This window comes from Dasypus novemcinctus, chromosome 2 (assembly GCF_030445035.2).
Source record: "Dasypus novemcinctus isolate mDasNov1 chromosome 2, mDasNov1.1.hap2, whole genome shotgun sequence".
NCBI classification, from domain to species: Eukaryota; Metazoa; Chordata; class Mammalia; order Cingulata; family Dasypodidae; genus Dasypus; species Dasypus novemcinctus.
Genome location: NC_080674.1, coordinates 117919463 through 117947016, shown reverse-complemented (window position 1 = coordinate 117947016; position 27554 = coordinate 117919463). Strand labels below are relative to the sequence as shown.

Genomic DNA, 27554 nt, shown 5'->3' with positions numbered 1-27554 from the left:
GACTGCCTTCACCAGAAGGCCCTGGGCATGGAACCCTGGACCTCCTATATGGTAGATGGGAGCCCAATTGCTTGAGCCACATCTACTTACCCCTACTGTCTTTCTGATTATAGCTATCCTAGTGAGTGTGAAGTGATATTTCATATGGTTTTGATTTGCATTTCCCTAATGACTAATGATGTTGAGCATCTTTTCAAGTGCTTGTTAGTAATTTTTAAATGTTCTTTGGTGAAATGTCTTTACAAATCTTTTGCCCATTTTTAAATTGGGTTGTTAGTCTTCTTATTAATGAGCTGTGAGAGTACTTTACATAGAACTTTAATAAGCACTTCTCATTGGCTATTTTCTGGCAATTTTAAAGATATGTTACATTTTCCTCACTAACCCCTCTCCCACCAAGCCTTCTCAATGTATTTACTTGATGGTAAATAAATATCCCTGGAAAGATACTCAAGAAAGTGATAGCACTGATTGCCTTACATACCCTTTTATAACTTTCAGGTTTTGAACCATGTGAAATGATATCATCAGTTGAATCATGTCTCACATCTGGGTCTCAAACCAGAATTGTTAGCAGGGAGGACAAAGACAATACTATAAACAAAATGCTTCCTGGTTTGCTTTAATAGATTTATCAGTGGAGAAGGTATTTAGCAGAAACCTTTCCCTTTTTTTTGGCCTGTACTGCTTATGAACTACTTTATGAGCATCCAATTGCTGGTTTACTTCATCTTCTAGCTTCTCCCTTGTAACACTGAAGGATTACAATAATGGAATAAAGAAAGCCCAAACAGCAGGCAGTGTTTTGAATCTTTTTGAAATTTGACATGGCATTTTCCTTTAATTTATATTCACTAAACTTACTGTCTTAATGTAACCACTTTAGGCTACAACTGATATAACTATTTTCATAACAAAAGAAAAAGGGAGAGATTGTATCACAATGTCAAGACAGTCTGCCCCCAATCCAATATGAATAAAAACATGAACAAGTCCAACACTCCAATCTGAAATAATTTTACAACATTGCCAGAAAGTAAGGACTGTTGTTAGCAAATGAAAAATATTTAGAAAAATAAACTGAAGCAAGTCTGATCAAGGAAGAATAGACAGATAAACTATACTGGGAAGCCAAAGAGGTAAAAACACTATAACACTACATACAAAAATGCCAATAAACTAAAAAAGAAACTGAAAAAGCAAAAAATACGCTATTTTTTGATATGTAGGAATAAACACTTTAAAATGGACACTTATTTATTATATTACACATATCTGGTTTATAATATTAAAAATGGCTTAAGAAAGCCAGGTTAAACTGCTTTTAAGAATATGACTTTTACATTGTACTTAAACTGTCTTTTTAGCAAATACATGTTTTAAATACAGATATACGAAAACCAAAGTTCCTCAGATATAAACAAGTTAGGCATGAATGAAACATTCTTAAAAAGCATAAACGAGGGAAACAGACTTTGGCCCAGTGGTTAGGGCGTCCGTCTACCATATGGGAGGTCAGCGGTTCAAACCCCGGGCCTCCTTGACCCGTGTGGAGCTGGCCCATGTGCAGTGCTGATGCACGCAAGGAGTGCCCTGCCACGCAGGGGTGTCCCCGCGCAGGGGAGCCCCACGCGCAAGGAGTGCGCCAGTGAGGAAAGCTGCCCAGCGTGAAAAGAAAGAGCAGCCTGCCCAGGAATGGCGCCGCCCACACTTCCCGTGCCGCTGACGACAACAGAAGCGGACAAAGAAACAAGACGCAGCAAATAGACACCAAGAACAGACAACCAGGGGAGGGGGGGAAATTAAATAAATAAATAAATCTTAAAAAAAAAAAAAAAAAAGGCATAAACGAGCCTTTGGAGCCTTTGAATACTGTTTCAAAATATGTGCTGGTGATGACACACAAAATTTGTTCTGTATATACAAGTTCTTTCACCATTATAAAAGCTATTACATATTTACTGTTAAAAAAATTATAAGACAAAAGGCCAAACTAGAAAAACAAGGTAGCATTAACACAGTTATCACTGTTACCTGAGTTTTCAAATTATTTTTCATGCAATATGTCTGTGTATCTTTACAAAAATGGGATGAAAGTGTGTATATATTGTGTATCATATATATACTATCAATAAATGCTTCATTAGGTTTTTAATAATTATATTTAGGAAACAGCAGTATACTGATATCTATTCTTAGTATTCTCTTTCTTCATTTTCATTTTTTTTCCTATATAGTCAGGGATTGTGTGTCTGAATCTGATTGTGCACTACAAACTTCCCATTGATGTTTCTCAAGTTCGTCCCCCAAATACTGAGCCAATTTTTCCTAGGAACAATTCTGCTCTTTACAGTTCAATGTGGATTTTTATTCAGCTGACCAAAAAAAATTTCCTTATAATCCTTTCTTATATTTTCCCTTCCATTTCATCCTATGCCATTTTGTCCTATTGCTTCCCTACGAATATTTGCTCCTGTTGCATAGAGACAAGTCTTTCTGTATTTGATTTAGGAAGCACACCACTTTCTGAGTCTCCCATATACTACTATTCCTCTTCCTTTTTCAGCAATACTTTTAGTTACATAAGTCCCACACAGGTTTTATTATTTTTATTCACTGATAGACAAGGTGGTTCTATAAATTTTAATTGCCTAAAAGTTATTAAAAAATCAAAGTAGTCAAGGTTTTTGATGGTTTATATAATTTCATGAAAAACTTATAGTGTATCATTTCTCCAGAATGTTAATATTTCAATGATGTTACAGAAATTACGCATATTTTCTTTTCTTAGAATAATTACCTATATATATCCATAAACAAAAAAGATAGTTTACTAACCTCTGCTTCTGTTGCTTGGGACTGTAAAAGCTGTCGTATACGAAGTATGTCCTTCTCTATTTGCTGAATTCTGGCTACTCTTCGCTAAAATAAAATAAGTGGCCAAATTAGATATATTTTTATTAAAAGCATTAGTGTAAATAATAGTATGGCTACCATTTAACAGTTCACAGTTATGCCAAACCATTCACAAGAAGTTAGATATGTATGTATATTCATACATTGATGACAAACCAGAATTAGTTCAATTTTTTAAAAATGCAGGTATATATAATGTTATACAGTAGATCTTTAGATCTGCCCAGGAAAATTGTAAAATATAAGCACTATATCCAACTGTATAATACACATAGTGCTAAAATTTATGATTAAAAGTTATTCTCGTTTGTATAGTGTACGAATAAAACTGCTTTAAAAAGGTCATTCTAAAAAAAGTACTTCAACAAAGAGGATAATTACATCTGAATTTAGTCTTTTAATATTAATACAGATGCTAATAAAATATAATGGATTTATGTAAAGCATAGTATACCTGTAGAGAAAAAAAACCATCCGATTTGTATCAGGTTTAAATAGAAGGTAAAACCAAATCACTTATGTATAAAGATCTTGCAAATTGAAATTATTTTTAAAAATTAGCTTTGAGGCAGGTCAAATGCATAGGTTTTAAAAACATGTACTGCCAAAATTATAATTTTCTGCAATAATTCTAGAGTGGGCATCCTGTTATTAAAGTGTCAAAAATTGTTAGAAACTAGATGAAAAAATGTTCGAATTTTTTTTGATTATGCACCCTATCAATAAATAAATATCCCTCAATAGATAAGTTTAAAAAGTACTATAATACAAAGTGTTAAGAATATGTGATACAGGGGGAAATTAAAACTAAAATAACTCATGGACAATAGTTAACAGTAATACTGTAATATTTTTGCAGCAATGAAAAACAAGATATTACATCAATTCTAAGGGACAACAATAGGGGGGTATAAGGGGGCATGGGATTTTCCCTTTTTGAATAATGAAAATGTTCTAAAACTGACTGAGGTGATGACAGCATAACTCTGTGTTGAAAATGAGAGTCACTGAGTGTACACTTTGAATGGATTGTAGAAAGCATGGGACTGTGTAACACAGGGAATCCTGTGGTGGAAGATGGATTATGTTTAACAGAATATGAGAATATTCTTTCATGAACAATTAACAAATATATACTAATACAGGGTATTAATAATTGGGGGGGTTGCAGGGAAAATACACCAAATGTAAGATACGGGTTATAAGTAGCAGTAATATTTTGACGATGCTCTTTCATAGTTTGTAACAAATGTTTCACAACAATGCAAGGTGTTGGTGGTGAGGTGATGTATGGGAGCCCTGTATGATGATATGCACATTTGTTTTGTAAGTTCATGACTTATACTATATACTTCTTGTTTATGTATGTTCATGTATGAAGAGATATACTTCAATACATTTTAAAAACAAGTATTGTAATAAATAGGTTTAAATACATATAGTCCAAAAAACCATATAAAAATACTTAGATTACGTCTAGTGTTACTTAAATACAATGTCCTCATGCTTTTATCATCATGGCAACAATGCTTATTGCTGTTATTATCCAATGGTATGATCAGCAAAGCACTGAAAAACTCAAGCAAAGAAGTTGTGTTCACCAAAGAAAATCTATTTTTCTCCCTCCCTTCTTTCTTTCAACACTATAACTAAGCTAGTTCTCAATCAAGATTGTGAAAGTAGTTTACTTAAGTAAAGAATATTTTCTAATGAGCAAATCTTACCATGTCCTATTCACACCATGAAAACAGGCTGAAGGAGAAATGCCTGTCCTCTTTGGCAACTCTCTAACAATACTGCAAAGATGAGTGAGCACTTTCTACAACCAGATGGTAAAGTTTCCTGGATTTAGGGAAACAACCAAACTATATACAATTACTGGCTTTCTAATATTTGATTATTTCCTGCTTTCTATATATAATTAGCTCTCCTCCCTCAAACAGTTCCAAATAAAAAATTTTAATATTTAGAGGATGAAAACAGGAAATTATATCTAATATTCCTCCTCATAAAATTCTGTATTGCCAATATATCAGTAAATACTGAAGTCAAGTCTATGTCTTGATGTCCTCTGAGGTGAATCATTTCTGACAGGACAATCCTTGTGATTCTGTTTCTCAACATGAAGATGGAAGAAGCCAGTAGCATTTCTTTCCTTTTTCTATATGATAATCTGAAATATTTATAAAAGTATGTTTAATAACAAATGCTAAATTAAATTGTTTGGGGTAGGGAGGTGGTATAACTTTTGAATAAGTGAATTAAAAATGGTACTACTAATACAGTTCAATACATATTCAGGATAACTTTCAACAAACTAGGAATAGAAGGTAAGTTCCTTAACTTGACAAAGGGTATCTATCAAAAATCTAGACTAAACAAAATACTTAATGGTGAAATTTCAGAAGGATTCCCTTTCAAGTTAGGACAAGACAAAAAAGACTACTATTGCCGCTCTCATTCAAAGACTTAAAAATTAGAGTTCTTACCCAAAAGAAAAAAAAATGAGTAAGGACTGCAAAGGCTAAACAAAATTGTCTTATATGCAAGCAATATGACAATTTATACAGAAAATCCAAGAGAATCTGTAAACTACTAAGACAAACTAATAAAAGTTAAGGAAGATGGATGGGTATTTATTAAATGGAATTTAAGAAAATCCCAGTCACAATAGCAATAAAAACTAAAATATATCTGAGAATAAACTTAAAAAAAGATGTGCAATACCTTTATGGAAAATATTACAAAACTTTATTGAAGGACATAAAATAGGACCCAAATGAATGGAGAGATAAAATAAACATAAAATAGTTATTGAATGTTTACTACATATATGCCAGGTTCTATGTGTTTTCACATGCATTAACTCATTTAATCTTCACATTTTTTCCTTTCACCATTGAAGATCAGCACACAGACATTATGAATAATTTGTACACAATTCTTAAAGTACATACCAAAATCTAAAAAGCCTTGTAGTTTAATTCCATCCTAAAACTATTCCTTGACTCTCCAGCTTAATTTGGAGGCAAGTTTTCCTTAAGAGGATTCAGGTACCAATATCTTCAAATGTAACATAAGCTTTTATATCTTAAATTCCACTTATTCACATTTTAATATCATACACACTACATACTCATATTACTAATTTTTCACAGCACATATCAAAGTTATTATGAAAACTAGATGACCTAACCAAGGATGGTACAGAGTGCACACAGTTCTTACAGGGAAAGCCTAGATCAGGGAGTGTTTTAAAGAAACGATTCTACTAAAAAACATGGGAATAGAAGTAATTTAAAATGTTTAACACATATTAAATGCATGACTATTACTCCAAATCACGACGTGGAGTATGTTTTGTATTATAGGATATAAAAATTGTCATCCCCCAACCCTATGGAATGTTAGGTTGACATCCAAGACCATCAAACCTACCATAATTCAATATCCCACTATTTCTTGGTTGTCTAAAAAAATAAACCACCAGCAAATGATCTCTCCTCTGAAAAAAAATTTACCTTTAAAAAAAAAAAAAGAGATGAAGTGGGATTCCAATCTCCTTAAAAATGTTTCTTCTAGAGCTACTAAAAAAATTGCACTTAGAAAATAGTTGATAAAATATTCTTTTGGATTTTACAAGAAGGGATTCTTTAGGATTTTACAACAGGGACTACTGACAAATGAAGGGAAAATATCCGCAACATGTCAGGGGAAAAGGTTACTATTTCTAAAACAGTAGTAGCAGAGGATGTGATAAGGTCATTCACTGAAAAGAAAATGGCAAGTGACCAGTAAAACACATACAAATGACTGGTAAACAATTTACTGAAGTGTAAAGTCCATTCTTGCTCATGCCTGTTAACAGATGATTATTTATTTACTCTTTTATTTGTTCAATAAATAGGTAGGCACCTTGTATGGTGCCCTACCTACCCTGCTGTACGCATGTAAGCAAAGGTTGGAAGAAGTACAAGTTGTTAATTGGACTTATACTTCTAGGCAGTGGGGATTTTGTAAGATGAATGCTTTAGAATTTTATGAACAAATCCTAACTTTTTCCCTATGTGATGTTTGAGTTTCCATTCTTATTTAAGAAGGCCTCTATTGTCCTATATTTTCTCCTAATGATTTTAGATTTTTCACTTAGATATTTTTCATTTAGATATTCAGTCTATTTGGAATTTTTCTTGTATGAAGTAGGGGATTCTAATTTAATTTCTTTTCTTCCAAATAGACTGTTAGTGATACCTGTATCATATATTGAGTAGTTTACCATTTTCCCTAAAATTTATGTCTTTTATTGGATAAAGATTCCATATATCTTCTTTTACTAATCTCTACATTGTTCCATTTGCCTATGTTTATTCCTGTGCTATTATCATACTACTACTGTCAACATCTTTACCAAAATCATGCTCACTCAAAATAAATATTATTAGAACTTCTTGCATATTTACTCTTCAATATAAACTTAGAATCACTTTTTCAGGTTCCAATACATTTAATAAGAGTATGAGTGAAATTATATTTATATATTAATTTAAGAAGAATAGATTTTTTAGGATATTAAAATCCTCTCATCCAGGCTTCTCCATTTTTAGGATCATATTTTGTGGTCTGGAGCAATTTTATATTTTTCTTCATGTTGGTCTTTTCTAGATATTTTAAAGTTTCCTGTTTTTGTAAAGAAATCCACCCACCTCCATTTCCATTTTTAACTGGTAGTTGTTGCTAGAAAGAGAAAAACTGCTGATTATTTCTTTCTTTTCCTTTTGTAATCATTTTTTTACTGCTAGTTATTGCTAGTATTGAAGGACTATGAGCTATTGATTTTTTAAAATTTTATTTTATTAATTTGTCTTCATTCTGGCCACCTTAATAAATTCTCTCATTAATTATTTTTGGTTCATTCTTGTGTCTAGGGCTTTTCTGAGCAACCAACCATATCATTTATAAATAACAATTATTTGGTCTCTTCTTTTCCAGTATTTATATCACTTACTTTATTTCTCTACTTGCATTAATGGAACATCTAAATAATGTCAAATAATAATGATGGCAGCCAGCATCCCAACCATATTAATGACTACAATGGAAATAACTTCATTATTTCTCTATTTTCTCAAACTAATATAAGGTTTGCTTCTGGTTCTGGCAAATACTTACGATTTAACACTTCTGCTCCAGCCTTCTTTTATTTAGAATTCTTAATCTACCTTTCTTCCTCTTGCAAATGAGATCCCACATTTTTTTCTTGTAGCCTCAGGTTCTCCTTTCAGGTACAATTGCTCACTATTCTTGTTTTACTTATAAAGTAATCCAAGCAGGAAGTTAGGAGGGTAAGCACTCTGACCACTGTATTTCCACTATTTTCATTACCTTATTGTTTTTATCTGCTGCACACTACTGATTTAATAATTCATTTAATAATTCTCTGAATGACGGCCATTTGTCTCCTTTTTAAAAATCTCTCCAAATAATGTTGCAATGAATATCATAAAATACCTATCTATATTCTTTTATCTAAAGTAAAGTAAAAGAAAAATATTCCTGGAAGTCCTAAGAATTACTGGCTTAGAGGGCTATAGGCATTTTAACTTTGACAGGTAGTGCTGTACTGTCCTCCGCAAATGTATCAATTCTTACAACTAAAGTGTAGACAATGCTTATTTCTCCCACACCATCATCGAAACTGCATGCCATCAAATTGTAGTTTTTGCCAGCTTTATAGGTAAAAAAACTAGTACCTTATTTTATGTTGCATTTCTCTAATGACTAGTGAGGTTTAAGCATCTTTTCACAATTATTAATCATTTACACTAATTTTGTAATGGGACTATTCTGCCATTTGGTTGTCTGATTGATAATTGATTTGTAAACACTCTTTAAATATTAGAGTATTAACTCCTTTGTTATACATGCTACAAATATTTCCATTACTTGCCTTTTCACCTTGCTTACAATATTTCTTTAACCCTAACCTTCTTATGGCCATTTCCAGAATATATAAATGCTTGTTACAATTTCTCAAAATATGGAATAAGATTTCCTTAGAAGAACTATATAGAATAACTATAAAAATGAGAACGCTATACTCTAGAATAAAATAAAAATGATTATATCAGTCATAGCTTAATAAAATGGTCAAGAAATAACCCAGTTTGTCTCATTTTTTGGTCACAGATTATACTATATTGAATATATTTACTTATACTTGTATAGCACAAGAATTTTTACATCTACCACCTCATTTTGTTCTTTAAGGCTCTCTAAAAACAAATATATTAACAGATTTTAAAAACTAATCTCTATAAACAGCATTCATATTCTAAAAAATGATGCAAATTCATGTACATCAAAGTAGAATTTCTCACAGGTTTTCTGGAAACAAACCTGTACATAACTGTTATTTAAAAATAATTCCATGAAAATCTCAAATGTTATAAATACTAAATTTAAAATGAAATACATTTTGAGGAGTTCTCAAATTCTTGATCATAATTCTTTGTCAGTTATATAGTGGTAAATAGATTCTCCCAATTTTCAAATTATCTTTTTACCTTTCTTTAAGGTACCTGATGAGATAAATTCTTAATTTTAATGTAGTATAATTTATTAATAGTTTTTTATGTCTTCTTGTCCTACCCCAACATCAGAAAGATGTTCATGTATTTTTTTACTGAAAATTAAAAAATTTTACTTTTGTCATTTAAATTCTTTAATCTATCTGAATGGAATGAGGGTTAGTAAAAATAATATATTACATATTTATTATATATATGATAACTAATATAGATATTAGTTAATTCCCAGTCTCATTGGGAAACTAACAGGTGGACTAAGTACATCATAGTATTGGTGTTTAAGTAACCTTAGTCTACTACCATACTCCAGAATAAGTAGAATATACATTATGATTAGGAAATTGCCACTTGAAGGACAAAGATTACACTTTAGAGAATGTAGAAGATCCTATTTAGTGATTTTAAAACCATAAAGTAAACTTTTCAGAAGACAAAAAAGTATTACACCATACACAAAAATGTAGGTTCTCCTTTTATTTTGGTATTTATTTAAAGAAAATGTTTCAAGTAATATTTTCCTCAGAGTTGAAAAAAAATTCCCATGCTTGTTTTCAAACTGTCGAGGTAATCAGCAAAACCTCTTCAGGACGTAAAACCATCAGTCAGCCAAACAGTTGTGTGGACATAAAAGGGTTAAATTAAATAATAAATGAAAATGCTTGATAAACAGCAGAGCTAGTTAGTATTCAATACCCTTGATACTAGGTAAGAGCAAAAGTATGAGAGTTGTTCTCTATTCAAATCCTTTCCTCTCTTTGAATTTTCTCTTCATGTGTTTCCTTCCTACCTTCTTAGAACTAGGGCTTCTACTTTTTTAGTGCACAACTTGAAGAGTAGTGAAATTTCCTCACTGTCATTATACCTACTTAAATTATAGAGAGTAAAAATCTCAAAGGAAAAATGAAGCTAACATTTAGCTACCAGAAGACCAACATCTAATTATTCCTCTTCCGATTCTAGGACAAACAGCATAATTTCCAGGGAAATGAAATATGGTACTGGCAGATTTACCTGAATATTTGTTATGTTCTCTAATGGTAAATTATTCTTATTTTGAAGTAGCGTTTAAATGAAAACAGACTTTCATATACACACACAAATATATAAAGTTTTTGAACCCGGGACCTTGTACATCAGGGACGGGGGTGGGGAGGGGGGTGGGGGAGGGGAGAAGGACAGGCACTTGACCACGGAGCTACATCCACACTCCCATAAATATTTTTTAAAACAAAATTTAATCAACTTTAACAGAACCATAATTCATTACATTCTCAATAATTCTTCCTTAGCTGCTAGAGTTTTACAGATTAAAAACCAGTAAGTTACCTGTGCTCTTTTTTCCATATCCTGGCATGTACCTAGTTGTTCTTCCATTGCAACTCTGATTTGTCTTGCTTCATATTCCAATTGCCTTCTGGTCATATCTGTTTGTAAGGAAAACTAAAATCATACAAAAAAATTAACATTTTAGTATGTCATAAGCCATAGAGCCAAAAAAAATGAATAAGCAAATTTGTTAAGTCCTGGTTCATAAAAAATCATCTTTTAGTCCAAGTCTTAAAACATGATTATATGTGCTAGGCTCAGTATAGGTTCCTGATGTGAAATGCAGAATTTTAACACTTATTGTCCCATAGTCACATATGGCTTTAATTAAATGGGATTATTTCATTTAAATATTTAATTGGTCCAGTTAGGGTGATTGTAATTTCAGTCCCCTTAAAAATTTCTCTATCTTGAAAAACTACTTTTAATTATTAAAAACTAGCATACTAATATGGAAACACAGAAAAAATAAGAAAAGGGTCCACTGTCTCTTAAGTTTTACCCAATTTAAGATAAAGATTACCATATACATGTGGACTAAACATATAGAACTTCTCCATTTGTAAACATGAAGAACATGGGATAAGAAAAAGCCTAAAAATAATATAGATAATAAGAGCTAATGAGGACAGGGCTAATATAGACTTTGGTAAAAATCCAAAAGTGGAGCAAAGTTGAAATAATTTTTTTTTTAAAAAGATTTTTATTTATTTAATTATTTAATCCCCGCCCCCCGGGTTGTCTGTTCTCTTTGTCTATTTGCTGCATCTTGTTTCTTTGTCCGCTTCTGTTGTTGTCAGCGGCACGGGAAGTGGGGGCGGCGCCATTCCTGGGCAGGCTGCACTGTATTTCCCGTTGGGCGGCTCTCCTTACAGGGTGCACTCCTTGCCCGTGGGGCTCCCCTACGCAGGGGACACCCCTGTGTGGCAGGGCACTCCTTGCGCGCATCAGCACTGCACATGGGCCAACTCCACATGGGTCAAGGAGGCCCGGGGTTTGAACCGCGGACCTCCCATGTGGTAGACGGACGCCCTAACCACTGGGCCAAGTCCGTTTCCCGAAATAATTTTTAAAAGAAGTACTTCTTCACAGAGTGGGTGTTTATTTTAAAAAGTATTAAGCCTCTAATTAAAATTCCTGGTACTGTGAAAACTGCTACACTTACCAAAGGATGAAAAGACAAGGTAATGAAACTAGTGAAAAACATGTCCCTAAAGGTAATATAGGCTCAAAATAGGAATATTTTAGGTAAAAAATGATAGATAACAGAACTATAATGGGTCAAGAAGGCAATGAAAAAGTTCTATAGATTTTTCATCTATGTGTCCAAAGAAAAAGCATTATTCAGAATAGCATTCTGTAAACCCAAGGGCCCCATTTTGAGTTACCAGTGTGAGTTAGAGGCATTTCTACCCTTTGCCCTTGCAACATACAGATGACATTCATATGCAGAATGTATTCCTACAGGCATACCTAAATGAGTAGCATTATAGATTAAATAGTTTGCAAGTTATTTCTAATTCCCCCTGAGTCAGCTGTAACTCATTTCTCCTCTACCTTCCAACTGCCCTCCCCCAAAAAAATAATTGAGATGACACACTAGTCTGTTACAATAATGTAGCTTAGAGGTGATGTTTTAAATAACGTCTAATATCTTGATAAGTATTTCCATATGAAAGTGTTCATTAACCTGGATTCTCAATTTTTAGCAAAATTGGTGAAATTAAAAAGTATTTACAAAACAGAAGCAGTTTAAATTTACTTATGTTGCCAATTGTCCACAACCGTTTTATACAGCCTATTAAATGTGATTATTTAATGAATTAATAGGGAATAATTAACTCATTTGACAACTGATCTTTTTATTGTTTCAGAGAGTAACCAACTGCTCTCCAGTTGTCCTGTACACCTAAGCCCTTTCGTAAACATGACTACATGCAGACAAGTAAACCTAGGTTTTGCATATTCTCTAATTACCAAATGAATGGTGAGTGAAAACTTGCTTTGGTATTTTTGTTTATAAAAGCCAAAATTCCATCAAACCCTCCTTCATTCCAAACCCACATCTCTGAACAATTCTCCAATAACAGTTTTTTCACTATTCATGTTTCCTTAATCCCCAGGAAGATTTTAAGGACAGTATCAGGAAAAGAGATCCTCTTTCTCCTTCTCAAAACCGTAGATGACTTCTAATTTTAGCTCCTGCCAGCCAATGTCCACTCAGGAAATCTGGCTAACTACATGTTCTGGAAGTTTTAATGGTTTAACTTTTGCTTTCTGCCTATTAAGTTTTTAGAGATATTATATTATTAGAAGATGAAAAAAATTTAAGCTAAGAGAGTAACTTAAATTCTAATTAGCTTATTTCTTTTAAAAAATATTATATGAAATATTTATGGACAACAGTTGAAATATATGTAATTGAAATTATTAATGTATTTTAGATATATTAATGTATTTTATTTATTATTTATTCCCCCCCCCAAGTTGTCTGCTCTCTGTGTCCATTCGCTGTGTGTTCTTCTGTGACTGCTTCTATCCTTATCAGTGGCACCGGCAATCTGTGTTTCTTTTTGTCGTGTCATCTTGTTGTGTCAGCTCTCTGTGTGTGCGGCACCATCCTTGGGAAGGCTGCACTTTCTTTTGCGCTGGGCGGCTCTCCTTATGGGGCGCACTCCTTGCGCGTGGGGCTCCCCTACGCGGGGGACACCCCTATGTGGCACAGTACTCCTTGCGCGCATCAGCACTGCACATGGGCCAACTCCACATGGGTCAAGGAGGCCCGGGATTTGAACCGCAGACCTCCCGTGTGGTAGGCAGACGCCCTATCCATTGGGCCAAGTCTGCTTCCCTATTAATGTATTTTAGATATATTCTAATATGTACCATCCCATGGACAAAATATTGCCATGGAGAGATTGGATGGGGTGGGAGTAGCTGACAGGATTAAAAAATTGTTTATGTAGTTATCTTTCAAAAACAAACCTTAGAATTTGCAAAAAGTACTAAGATCCATGACAATAGCTATTATAATTTATAATAACTGAATAGCATTCAAATTATCTTCAAAGATATTTTTATTAGAAGAACTATCTGACATGATTCCTATAATGTGATACAAAAAAACAGACGATTGCTAAACATTTCTACAGAGTATGCTCCACAAAATAATAAAACGCATGTCCAGTTGAATCCTGTCAGAATTCAAACATAATAGATTTTCTCTCAACTAGAGGCTTAAAATAAATAATTGCTTTATCATCTTTATATACAAAAATGCATTAACTATAATAGATTCAATTGTTTGACTCTTTGCACTCCAGTGCCTGGCCTCCCTATTCTGCAGATCTGACACTTACCTGAAATTGAAATTCTTTCTTTGGTGTTCAAACCTTTGGAAAAACAAGCTCCTTGTGTTGCTCAAAGTCAGGGTTTTTCAACCTTAGCATGATTTATTATATTTTTTCAGGTTATGTTCCTATAATCTATTCATTTGATCATTACACTAAGGATTACGTTATAGAATTCAAACATTTTATGTATTAAAACTTTTTATGTATAAATCATATACAGTTGAAAACAGGTATTGAACTAAGTAGAATAAAGCACAGACAAAAGTTATATATTTATAAAATAAATTTATTTATAAATTTATACCCTGACTTTTTCATCAATGACCTAAGTAATTTTTTTTTTCACTAATTATTTTTAAATTTTTATTCTGTTACCATATATACAATCTAACATTTCTTCTTTGAATCATATTAAGACAAATATTTCAGTGCTGTTAATTGCATTCACAACATTGTACTACCATAACCATCACCCATTGCCAAAACATTTCCATCATTCCAAATAAGAACCTTGTACATTTCAAGCCTTAACTTCCCTTTCCCAATCCCCACCCTAACCCTGGTAACCTATAGTCTAGATTCTTCCTCTATGAGTCGCTTCCTCAAATTGTTTCAAAACAGTGAGATCATACAGTCCTAACTGATTTTTTTAAGCTCTCATGCATGGGAAGCAGGCAATTAACCACTGAGCTACATCCACTTCCCAATCCTAACTTAGTTTTGGCAAAGGTGCAAAAGCTATGCAATGGTGCAAAGACAGTCATTTCAATAAATGGTGCAGGAACAATTGAATATTCATAGAAAAAGAAAAAAGCACCTCAACTGGAACCTCACACTTTCATACAAAAATTAACTCAAACTGATATAAATGCAGAAGGTAAAACTGTAAAACTTTCAGTCAAAAACAGGAGAAAATCTTTAGTACCTAAGTGTTTAGGATGTTATGTGAAGGTTCTTTGGGTGATAAGGCACACACATGGTTAGCCAGCTGTGATGATTTGAAACTGTATGTATCCCAGAAAAGGATGTTCTTTTTTTTTTTTTTTATTGACTTTGTAATAAAATTACATTAAAAAATATATATATATGAGGTCCCATTGAATTGACCTAAGTAATTTTACAGATCTAGTTATTAAAGTCTAAACTTTATCACATTGCCAAGTTACTTACATTTTCAGTTAAAGGAAGACTATCTATTCTTTTAGTGAGATTCTGAAGTTGAGCATAATACCAATCTTTTTCTTTTTCTTCTTTGTCAAGATCAGCAAGAAGTAATGATCTGTTGAAAAAAAAAAAAGGCAAGTTTAACACAATGCTAACACAGAGTGCATAAAAGCAATCCATACCACCTGTTACTGTAAAGTTTTCTGTTTAAATTAAAGTATTAATAATGAATAAATGAAATACTGAAATACTGATTTTAGATTTTTAACAGATGGGACTGAAATATTATAATCATTAACATTTCAATACCAAAAAGTTTTTACATTTTCATCTAAGTAAGAATGTAATCAACCTTACTGAAATATTGATATTTCATCCTTGGCTTTCTTTGCATTTATTTATAGTCTAAGGATATGATGATAGTTTATATTAAAGATACAGATGTAACAAAACACAATATTAACACAAGAGTTAAAAAGCATAATGAAGGCTTAAGCAGTAATTAAGTCAGAAACAAATCTAGAGTACAGGAAACTACTGCATTAGACAAAGATGTGCATTTCAGTGGCATATATGAAAAACTCATAGGCAACATCACACTCAATGGGGAAAGGTTGAAAACTTTCCCTCTAACATATGGAACAAGACAAGGATGGAACAAGACAAGGATGTCCCCGTCACCACTGTTATTTGACAATGTACTCGCTAGAGCAATTAGATAAGAAAAATAAAATAAAAGGCATCCAAATAGGAAAAAAAGAAGTAAACGCTCACTATTTGCAAATGACTTGATCCTATACCTAGAAAATTCTGAAATGTCTATGACAAAGCTACATCAGCTAATAAACAAGTTCAGCAAAGTGGCAGGATAAAAGGTCAACACACCCAAATTGGTAATGTTTCTGTACATTAGTATTAAACAATCTGAGGAGAAATCAGGGGAAAAATCCCATTTACAATATCAACAAAAAGACTCAAATACCTAGGTATAAATTTAACCAAAGAAGTACAGAACCTATATGCAGAAAACTACATAACTATGGTAAAGAAATCAACAAAGACCTAAACAACTGGAAAAACATTCAATGTTTATGAATTGGAGGAATAAATATCGTGAAGATGTCAATCCTACCCAAACTGATTTACAGATTCAATGCAATACCAATCAAAATTCCAATAGCCTATTTTACAGAAATAGAAAGGGCAAGTATCAAATTCATTTGGAAGGGAAAATGCTCCCAAATAGCCACAGCATTATAAAAAAGAAGAGTGACTACGGAGGAATTTCACTACCTGACCCTGAAACATATTACAAAGCTACAGTGGTCAAAAGAGCATGGTACTGGCATAAAGATAGACACATCAGTCAGTGGGATAGAACTGAGAATCTGGAAATAAACCTTCACCTCTACAACCAACTGGTTTTTGCAAACCTGCTAAATCCATGTTATTGGGACAAAACAGTCTCTTCAACAAATGGTGCTGGGAAAACTGGATATCCATCACCAAAAGAATGAAACAGAATCCCTATCTCACTCTCTATACAAGAATCAATTAAAAATGGATAAAAGACCTAAATGTAAAAGCCAGGATCATAGAACTACTAGAAGAAAATATAAGGAAACATCTTGAAGACTTTGTGGTAGATGGTGGTTTCTTGGACCTTACACCCAAATAAGCAACAAAAGAAAAAAGAGATAAATGGGACCTCTCCAAAAATTAAACACTTTTGCACCTCCAAGGACTTTGTGAAAAGGGTAAAAAGGTAGCTAACTCAATGGGAGAAAATATCTGGAAATCATAAAGTCAATAAGGGTTTAATATCCATGATATACAAAAAGATGCTTTAATTCAATAATAAAAAGACAAGCGACCAGATTTAAAAAATGGGCAAAAACTTGAATAGACATTTGTCCAAAGAAGAAATACAAATGGCAAAAAACAAAAAACAACACATAAAAAAATGTTTAATGTCACTAGCAGTTAGGGAAATGCAGATCAAAGCTACAATGAGATATCATTTCAAACCTATTAGAATGACCATTATTAAAAAGACAGAGAACTACAAGTGTTGGAAGAGGATATGGAGAGGCAGGAACACTTATTCACTGTAGGTGGGAATGCATAATGGTACAGCCATTATAGAAGACTGGCAGTTCCTAAAGAAGTATATACCACTACTGGGGTATATACCCAGAAGAAGTGAGAGCAGTGACGCGAACAGACATCTGCACACAAATATTCATAGCAGTGTTATATGCAATTGCCAAAAGATGGAAACAATGCAGGTGTCCCTCAACTGATGAAAGGATAAAAAAAATTGTGTTGTATACACATGATGGAATATTATGCAGCAGTAAGAAGAAATGAAGTCATGAAACATGACAACATGGATGGACCTGGACATTATGTTAAGGGAAGCAAGCCAGACACAAAAGGACAACTATTGTATGATTGCGTTACTATGAACTAAATATATTGTGCCATCTCATGGAGTTAATAACTTGAATACAGGTCACCAGAAAACAGTAATGTGGTTAGAGAATGGAAAGCTGAGGGTTAACTTGTGCATAAGTGGTATAAAGGATGTGTGCTAATCTGTGGAAATGAATAGAAAAGGTGAAAGCCCAACATAATGTCTGTAACTAGCAGTACTATTATGTGGGTAATGAAAGGGGTTTAAAGGGAAGTCTAAGATCATATATATTATTAAAAGGAAAGCTAAAAATTTTAACAGAACTGTAGAGCACAGTAAAACCGCATGTGAAATATGAATATGGGTAAAACTGAAAAGGTAAGACTTTTTTCTTTGAAATTAACAAATGTATGTTAACATTACAAGATGTTAATATCAGACAAAAAAATCCACATTATGCTAAGTGAAAGAAAGCAGACACAAAGTACTACAAATTGTATGATTCCACTTATATAAAATGTAAATATAAATCAACTTATAAAGATGATGTTAGATTAGTGGTTATGTAGGGCTGGAGAAAGACTCCTAAGGCATGTGGAGTTTCTTTTTGGAGTAATGAATTTGCTCTAAAATTTTTCTGAGGTGATGAATGCACAACACTGTGATTATACTAAAAGCCATTGATTGTATACTTTGGATAGATCAAATGGTATATGAATACATCTCAATAAAACTGCTTAATAAATAATTGTGCAAGAAATAGCCAGAAATAGCAGTTTTGTACAGCAGAGGAAGCATACAGAGATCAAGAGCTGAAGAATTTTCTTGTTTTTTTTATCATTATTATTACTGAAATAATGAAAATGCTCTAAAGATGATTGAAGTGATGAGTGCACAACTATGTGATTATAGCGAATACCACTGGTTATACACTTTGTATGAACTGCATGCTTTATTAGCATGTATCAATAAAATCGATTTGTTAAAAAAAAAAAAGATGTGCCTTTCAGTTACTGAGCAGACAGACAAAGTAATAAGAAATATAAAGTTACCATGTAATAAGAGGAAGTTATTCTGAGGGAGAGAAACTTTTTCTTAGTTTGGAATTTGAAGATGATTTTTTTATGTATTTCCAGAACAACCTAATCAATGATGTTCTTAATAGCAATCTATTTAAAAAGCAAAGATACTGTTCTGATCATATAAACACAAATACACAATAAAAGAAGAGTGTTACTGGTATAAATCAATGGGTATAAAACTTATATGGGAAAGCGGATTTGGCTCAACTGATAGAGCATCCGCCTACCACATGGGAGGTCCAGGGTTCAAACCCAGGCCTCCTTACTTGTGTGGTGAGCTGGCCCACGCTCAGTGCTGATGCATGCAAGGAGTGCTGTGCCATGCAGGGCTGTCCCTGCATAGGAGACCCCCATGTGCAAGGAGTGCACCCTGCAAGGAGAGCTGCCTTGTGCGAAAAAAGTGCAGCCTGCCCAGGAGTGGTACTGCACACATGGAGAACTGATGCAGCAAGATGACGCAACAAAACGAGACACAGATTCTGGGTGCCGCTGACAAGAATGCAAGCAGACACAGAAGATCACACAGTGAATGGACACAGAAAGCAGACAACCTGGGGGGGCGGGGAGGAGGCGGAAGGAAGAGAAATAAATAAAAAATAAATCTTAAAAAAAAAAAGTTAATGGGCTTAAGGAGAAAATGAAGCTAGAAGACCCTAGTATTAGGTTGAAATCATAGATTTTTGCTCTCAACAAAATAAAAGACAGGCCATTAGGAATTCTAGGAGAAAAAAACCCCAACTATACAAGAAAGTCCAAATAGGATCATCTTCCTTTAAAAGCAGAACAGAGGGTATGATATTCTATTAACAAGTAGGGAAAAGTAATTCTGGCATACTACTTGGCTTCACAGTGACCAACAATTACAGAATAACAACAAAGACACTTATTGGATTTCAACATCTATAATTAACTTACATCTATAATTAACTTACAACATCTATAATTAACTTACATATGGTTATATGGTTAATATAACCATAATCAGTTTCAACAAAACAAAAATAAACATAGAGCTGCCACATCTTATACAGAGGAGCTTCAAAAGAAGAAGCCACAGACTAGAACATGAAATAGAGTGAATACTATTTAATTTTATGAAAAGAATAAATATAAGAATCAATATACATATGTATGTATATATGTATATTTGTATATGTGTGTGTACTCTCCAAAAATTAGAAGGGGAGAATTGAAAACTGCATGAGGAAGTGAATGAATTTAACAAATTCATCTTTAAAAGTGGTGAGTTAGTAAGACATGTCCGAAGTCAATAAATTAATATTTATCTGAAAGTAACCATTTCACAGGAATCAAGAATAGGAATAGGAAAGGATGGGGTAGAATATTGATGCTTTTCATCATGAATTTTTGACTGTGTGATTAGTTTTTACAATGTACAATAATATGACATCTAACATTTAAAAAATTAAACAATAGGAAGGAAAAATATGAAATTTAAAACAAGGTATATATGGGTTGGGAGTGATGGGAAGTTCGGGACTGAGACACAAAATGCGCTTCAGTAAAAACTTGAGTTAATTTTTTCAACAATACTTCTTTTCTTTTTTCTTAAAGTTCATTTCATTTAATTGTTTCTGCACAATTCTATTAAAGAAATTCTGAAAAACAGATCTTAATGTTCTTTAGAAAAAAAGAGTTATGGTAACATCAACAGACAGTAGAAACATAGAAAGTTATATGTATAGCTATCTTTTTGTTTGTGTTTCTAAGGAATTATATTTATTTGTTGAGGCAATTACCACTCCCCTCTACATGTAACAAGCTGGAAGACAGCACTGAAGACCAGTGAGACTGCTGGTTGATCAAATATCAACATTCTTGCCTCCTCATGGTCAATCCATAACTCAATTTATTAAACTACACAACTTGAATTGGAAACTAAAATTCCTGATCCAATCCCTTGTATGCATTTATTGTGCAATGATTTTGTTTACCCATAAATGAGCAGAAACAACTCATACAATCATGGTTATTCCAAGTTATTATCCACAGAAGAATAAGGCTTACTAAATAAAAAAGTTAACACTGAAACTATTAACAAGGAGATGTTTTATTTTAATACAATCCCCATTTTTTTTGCCAGTGGCAATTTAGCTGACCAATAAACTTGAGAATTCCCTGCCAAATTTCTACAAATAATAAATAATAACACTATTTATAGAATATCTACTGTGTTAGGTACCCTACTGAATGCTAATGTACTTTATCTCTCATTTGCATAACTGTCTTTCAAGATGAAGAAACTTTACTAAGAAAGCCTTAGTGAAGTTAGAATATTTGGTCCTAGAGACATTCATATTCTCACACAGATGAACCAGAATTTAGTCTGAGCTCTTCCAATTATATCATCTGTACTTGGTGGTTGTCAATCTTAGGTGCACTTTAGAATTAACTGGGGAACTTAAAATGAACCAACCAACCAATGCCTGGGCCTCATGTGAGACCAATTAATCAGAAAGTTTGTGGATAGGGGCCTGAAATCAGTACTTTTTTTTTTTTAAAGCTAACCCATGGAGGCTATCTGCAAGGGTTGAAAACCATTGAACTACACCATGTTGCTACTACAACTTTTCTACATTGTGTAATAATGCTTGAATTAGAAAAAGCTGGACAACATTTTTGGAGGGAAAAAATCAAACCCTCTTTTCTATAGTGACATAAGAAAGATTAACCACAAATATTTTAGGAAGAAATTTATTCTCCACTTGAAGTAAAACTCAAAATACTATCTTAAAGAGCGTGGGATTACATAATAAAACACAGCAAAATCATTGCATTTTAGTCTTTGAACAGAGAAACAAGTTTTTCATGGATTTAAAATTAAAGACTTTTGGGAGACTGGCAAGAAATAAACAAAATGGAACAAATATTGTTAAGACTGAAAAAAAAGAAATACCTGTCATAAGTATGCCTTGCTATTTATAGCTACATTTGTGATTTGGACTAATATTTGCAGTAAAACCAGCTTGTTTAGTATATAATGAACATGTTACCTCTCTTTCTCAAGTTCTTCTAAATATCCGGTACTTTCTCTGCTTCCATTTGCAAACCCTCTTCTTGGAAATGAACCCATAGGAACAGGACTGCATTCTCCCGAACGACTTGATACAGATCCTTCCCGGCTTCCATAAGAACGGAGGGACATTTTTGACCGCAGTTTTACTCCAGGGAAACTACTGCTATCCAAGTTAAGTTCTTAAATAAAATAGGGAAAAGGTTTTATATAAAATTGTTTTCAGTAGTCTAAAATATTCTTCATACTATTATATTGCTTTAAAAGTAAAGACTTAGGCTTCTATTTTACATCTCAATTTTTAACTGATCTTATATTTAATAGAAAAATACATAATTTAGATAAAATACATAAAAGTCTGAGGAGTACTAAATTATGACAGATAGTGAACAGTAAATTTATGAGAGAACAGAAGACATCCTTATCACAAATGTTGATGCTAAGAGAAATACAATGACCTCTGTTTCTAGGTAAATGTAAAGGTAGGTGAGAGTTCTAAGCAAGTAAGGCCTCAAAAAAATCAGAAAGAGGCTGAGCCCCAGGGAAGCTGGCTCTCTGATTGCTTGTAAAAAGACAGGATATCAAGTAGTGGAACACAGACTCTATAAAAGAGTACACTTTTTGGTTCAGAAGTCTACAACTCTGAATTTCTAACAGAGGAAGCCACAAATAAACATGAATGAATAAATAATTATTTAGAATCAGAATGGATAAATTTTCACTCCAAAGTCAGCTTGAGTTAGGGAGGAAATCTTCCTCTATATAATAATATTTTGGAACCAAAAGGAAGTTTTTCTGCCTCGCTTCAATTATTAAGCCCTTTCCCTGTTTGGACATTGGAATTTTTAAGCTTATGAGTTTCTATAAGTGAGAAGATAAAATATTTCTATCCAGGATGGATCAGGAGAGGACACTACTTACTCAAATGTGACATATATGCCCCCTTGTGGCATATAATGTTAATAAGGTCTATTTAGTGGTTGGCAGAATAGCAATGAGCTTTAAAAAGAGCGAAATTTATCAAGGAAGGATCTAAAATAGTTTATTCAAAGCCAATTAAGTGTCCATGTGAAGAAATGACAAACTTTTTACTTATTTGTACTTTAACAATTACATCCTATTGGGTAAGGCTGATATACCAAGAAAATTGATAGTAAGGCCCAAATCAGAAGCTGTACTTGGTTCTACTCACCTAAATTTCATAAATTTGAGCAAAAACAATTACTTAAACCACTTTTAAAAAACCTACCTTTAAGACGCTCTAATAAATCAATCTGTCCAGAAGATGCCATAGCTTCATCTTCAATACTTCCTTGTAGCTGTTTAAGTACTTCCTGTAAAAAAAAGAACACAATATATTAAACATGACAAAATTTCAAAAAATTTATTGAAGACATCATTCTATTTTGACATTTAGGTATGTTGGCATGGGGGGGGTGTCTTTCAGATCAATCTGAAAACATTTTCTAGGCTTTGCATTCTGCATATTATTTATTTTTAATTATAAATAAGAAATCATACCAACAACAGTGATATTTTGATACAATAATTATTATAGGGAGTCTCAGTGCTAGATTCTATATGGTATACTTAATTTACAATATCTTTAACGTTTAAAACAATGTAACAGGTCGATTATTTCCATTTTTCAGATAAACAGAAGACTCACAGACTTGCCCAGGCCACAGAAGCTAGTTATGTGCTAAAAGGAGAATCTGTATCTCTTAAGCTTGCCTCAACACAGCCATGAAAAACACTAAACAAATTAACACATTATAATCTGCTATTGTATTTTAAAAAATTAATAGTCAAACATTTATACCAAATTTAAGTATATTCCACTAATGTAATGATTTACATTCAGCAGATATCCAAATGACCATATGTTCACTGCCTGCTGACTTCATTATTTCACTTTTCATCTAAATCCTTCTTTGGATAAAAGCTTTTCTCAAACAATGTTAGAACTTAACTCAGGTTTCTACCAGTTTGGTGAGCTTTGGTTTCTACTACATATTCTTTAATAATAATTTATATTTGTATCCACATTCTGAGGCATTTAATTGTAGTTCCCAGCATAGTCCTTAATTTGTCCAGTTAGATTTCTAAATGCAAGATTGCATACTTGAACATTGACAACTTTATCACTATGTACAGTTTTCTCCTCTTTGAAAAATGATACATAAATGGATTTAAAAGGAAATCTGTCAGAAAGTGAGTAAATGCAGCAAAGAAAACATCACTGGTTAAGCTTGACAGTCAAGGAATGTTATAAGCATTAAAAAAAAAAAAAAAAAGAATCCCTACTTTAATAGCAAGAAATAGTCTGTGATCTTAGGATCTGGACTTCAAATAAAAAGGCAATATTGGAGACTTGGATAAGTAGATGGGGGAACATGAAGATGACCGGTATTCACAGTTAGAATATTATGTCCAGAGTATATTATATATGTGCAATAGGAAACAAATTTGCATAGGGATGCCTCCCTTGATGAAAGTAGAATATCCTCAAAATGACCATTATAAACTTCAGGGCACCTCTCTTCCATAAAGTTTGAGAACCATCACTGTAGGCTACCTGCAATATTTCATGATCAAATTCTTTTACCCACTGCTATTTTTCATAGTCTTTGAATAATCATTTAATTTTATCCTGACTTCTTAGACTCCCACTCTCACAATTCAACAACTACCAATTATCGAACAACTAACTTCTCTAATGCTAACCAAACTTCAGATGTACTTTCCCAATCGACCAACAGATGCTTTACATTTGGATGACATGCATTTCATACCAAAACGTCAAGAACTGAATTATTTTATGCCACTAAAACCTGTTATTTGTTTTGTATTCTCTCAGTTAAATGGCATTCACTTTCTCTTTCTCCTTCAGGCTCAAATTTATGGAGTTATCCTTAGCACAGCCCCCCTTTAACATCTACAATCAGTTATTAAATCCTGTTGATTCCACTTCTATTATCTCTCTTACAGCCACTTTATTTTTATTTTTTTAAAAGATTTATTTTTCATTTATTTCTCTCCCCTTCCCCTCCATCTTACAGCCACTTTAAAAATATTATTACTGCTGTTATCCTTGTTCAAATTCTTATGAACCCCAACTAAAGTATTAAATAATCTCCTACATGGTCTACCTTGTACAAAGCTGTCAGAGCAACCCTTTAAAACAGCAGTTCTTAACCTTTTTTTGTTCCATGAACCCCTTTGACAGGTGAAAATCACAGACCCCTTACTAAGTCCACCCTATACTGTGTATTATTTAATAAATACATTACACCCACATCAATACATCCCCACAAGAATAATGATTTTTTAAATTTCAATTTCAATTCAAGCTGACAGACCCCTTGTTAAGAACCCCTGGTTTAAAAGCACAGCTCTGATCAGATCTCCATACAAGATTCTTCTCCAAAACCACAGCTGTTCTTACATTTTAAAATGCATCAGGGTCACCTGAAGTGCTTGTTAAACCATAGACTCCTTATTTAATAAGTCTGGGGTGGGGGCTGAAAATATGCATTTTGTACAAATTCCTTGGTAATGATGATGCTGAAAACAGAATCATCATGATGCTAAGCTATGGAGGTTGGAATTACAAGCTACTTTCTTGTTTGTATTTTGTTTCTTAATTTTTAAACAATTTGTATTACAAAAAATTTTTATTGCTTTTAGAAAAGGCATAAAAACATTTAAAATTACAGTAAAAAACCCTTGGCATATATTAGGACATATACCTAATTTGTTAAAAACTAATAGCACATTAATGGTTTTTTAAAACAATAATAAACAAAGAAAAATGAAAATAACACCAAAAAATAAAAAGTCCATGTAAATGTGGATGTCCAGCAATAAGGTACTGATTAAATGAACCAAGACAATAGTCATGCAATGGACTACTATGCAGCTATAAAATTATTGTAAAATATTTAATAACACGAAAAGATGATACTACATTAAGTTTTTTAAAAAAGCAAGCTTCAAAATAAGATCTTATTAACATGCTTGTACAGAATATGCAAAAAGAGAAAAATACATATATTAAACTGTTGTCAAAGATTAATCCCAGGAGATATTATTAGATTTATTTTTAAAATTTATTTTCTCCCCTTATCCCACCCCCCCAGTTGTCTGCTCTCTGTGTCCATTCGCTGTGTGTTCTTCTGTGACCACTTCTATCCTTATCAGTGGCACCAGGAATCTATGTTTCTTTTTGTTGTGTCATCTTGTTGTGTCAGCTCTCTGTGTGTGTGGCACCATCCTTGGGCAGGCTGCACTTCCTTTGGCACTGGGCGGCTCTCCTTACGGGGTGCACTCCTTGCGCGTGGGGCTCCCCTACGCGGGGAACACCCCTGCGTGGCAGGGCACTCCTTGCGTGCATCAGCACTGTGTAGGGGCCAGCTCCACACGGGTCAAGGAGGCCTGGGGTTTGAACCGCGGACCTCCCATGTGGCAGGCGGACGCCCTATCCATTGGGCCAAGTCTGCTTCCCAAGATTTGTTTTAAACGGGTGATATTATCGCTCATCTTGCTTGTCCAAATTTCCTAATTTTAAAAAATAGTAAATATGTACAACTTTTAATAAAAAATTGTTTTTTAAAAACTTTCTATACATATAAGTTAGAAATCTATTGATAAGAGCTGTAACCATAAAAGAAAACAAAATTATTAAAATTTAAGATTTTTAAGAAATTTTAAAAACTCTCAAAGTCACTAACTTGGAAAGATACTAATTGATTGCAATGGTTTCCATAAATTTTTTTTGTAAATTCTTTGAGTTATGGATCCCACCAGAAAAACCGGAAACATTCATTTACGGTCACATCCAGTTATTTTGCCTCAAGGTAACATCATCGAGTATATTGAGTTGGCTCAGAGCTATTACTCCAGAAAAACATGTTCTTAAACTTAATTCATTTCTGTGGATGTGAACCTATTGTAAAGAGGATCTTTTGATGAGGTTACTCCAGTCCACGTGTGGCCAAATGAATCAGAATGGGACTTAATCCTATTACCGGAGTCCTTTATAAGCAGAATGAAATTCAGACACAGAAGGAAAGCCATGGGAAGAAGCTGGAAGTCAACAGAACACAGAGGTCTGAGACACGAGTGGCCATCATGTGTACTGGTCATGTGACAGAAGGGCCAAGGATGGCCGTAGCCAGCCCCAGAAAGTCTCACAGTATTCTGGGAGAAAGCACTGCTTTGATGACACCTTGCTTTTGGACTTCTCCTAGCCTCAAAACTGTAAGCCAATAAAATTCTTGTTTAAGCCAACGTATTGCATTATATTTTTAGCAGCCAGGAAACTAAAACACAGTATGACCCACATTACTCATTACTTTGCTGTGAGTAACTTATAGCTATTCCATAATGCAAAGTAACCACAAATGATTTTTGTATGAGGTACAACGTACATTAAGTGCACTAATCGTATGTATTCAGTGAATTTTTATACACATCTAATCATCACCCTGGTGAAGATACAGAACATTTCCAGCACCAAAAAAGATTCCTTCATGTCCCTTAACCATCAGTATTCACTACCCAGAGGTAACTACTATTGTTTTTAAAAAAAATTTTTTACATCATCTGAGGACTCAAATTTTACTAAATTAATCTTTTTCTATATTTATTGCTTATTTTATTTTTATTTTTTTT

The 27554-nt window shown here is 33.2% G+C and overlaps 1 protein-coding gene across 38 annotated transcripts in view; it reads right to left on the bottom strand.

The window, feature by feature from the left end:
- The window catches only part of APC (APC regulator of WNT signaling pathway), a 157105-nt gene that overhangs the window by 44326 nt on the left and 85225 nt on the right, over positions 1–27554 (bottom strand). For all 38 annotated transcript variants that reach the window (XM_058277067.2, XM_058277101.2, XM_071209434.1 and 35 more), the window contains 5 exons: positions 23128–23212; positions 21859–22060; positions 15353–15461; positions 10830–10943; positions 2839–2922 (listed from right to left, as the gene is read on the bottom strand). In XM_058277067.2, coding sequence (XP_058133050.1) covers positions 2839–2922; positions 10830–10943; positions 15353–15461; positions 21859–22060; positions 23128–23212 — 594 coding nt within the window. The remainder of the gene's footprint in view (positions 1–2838; positions 2923–10829; positions 10944–15352; positions 15462–21858; positions 22061–23127; positions 23213–27554) is intronic.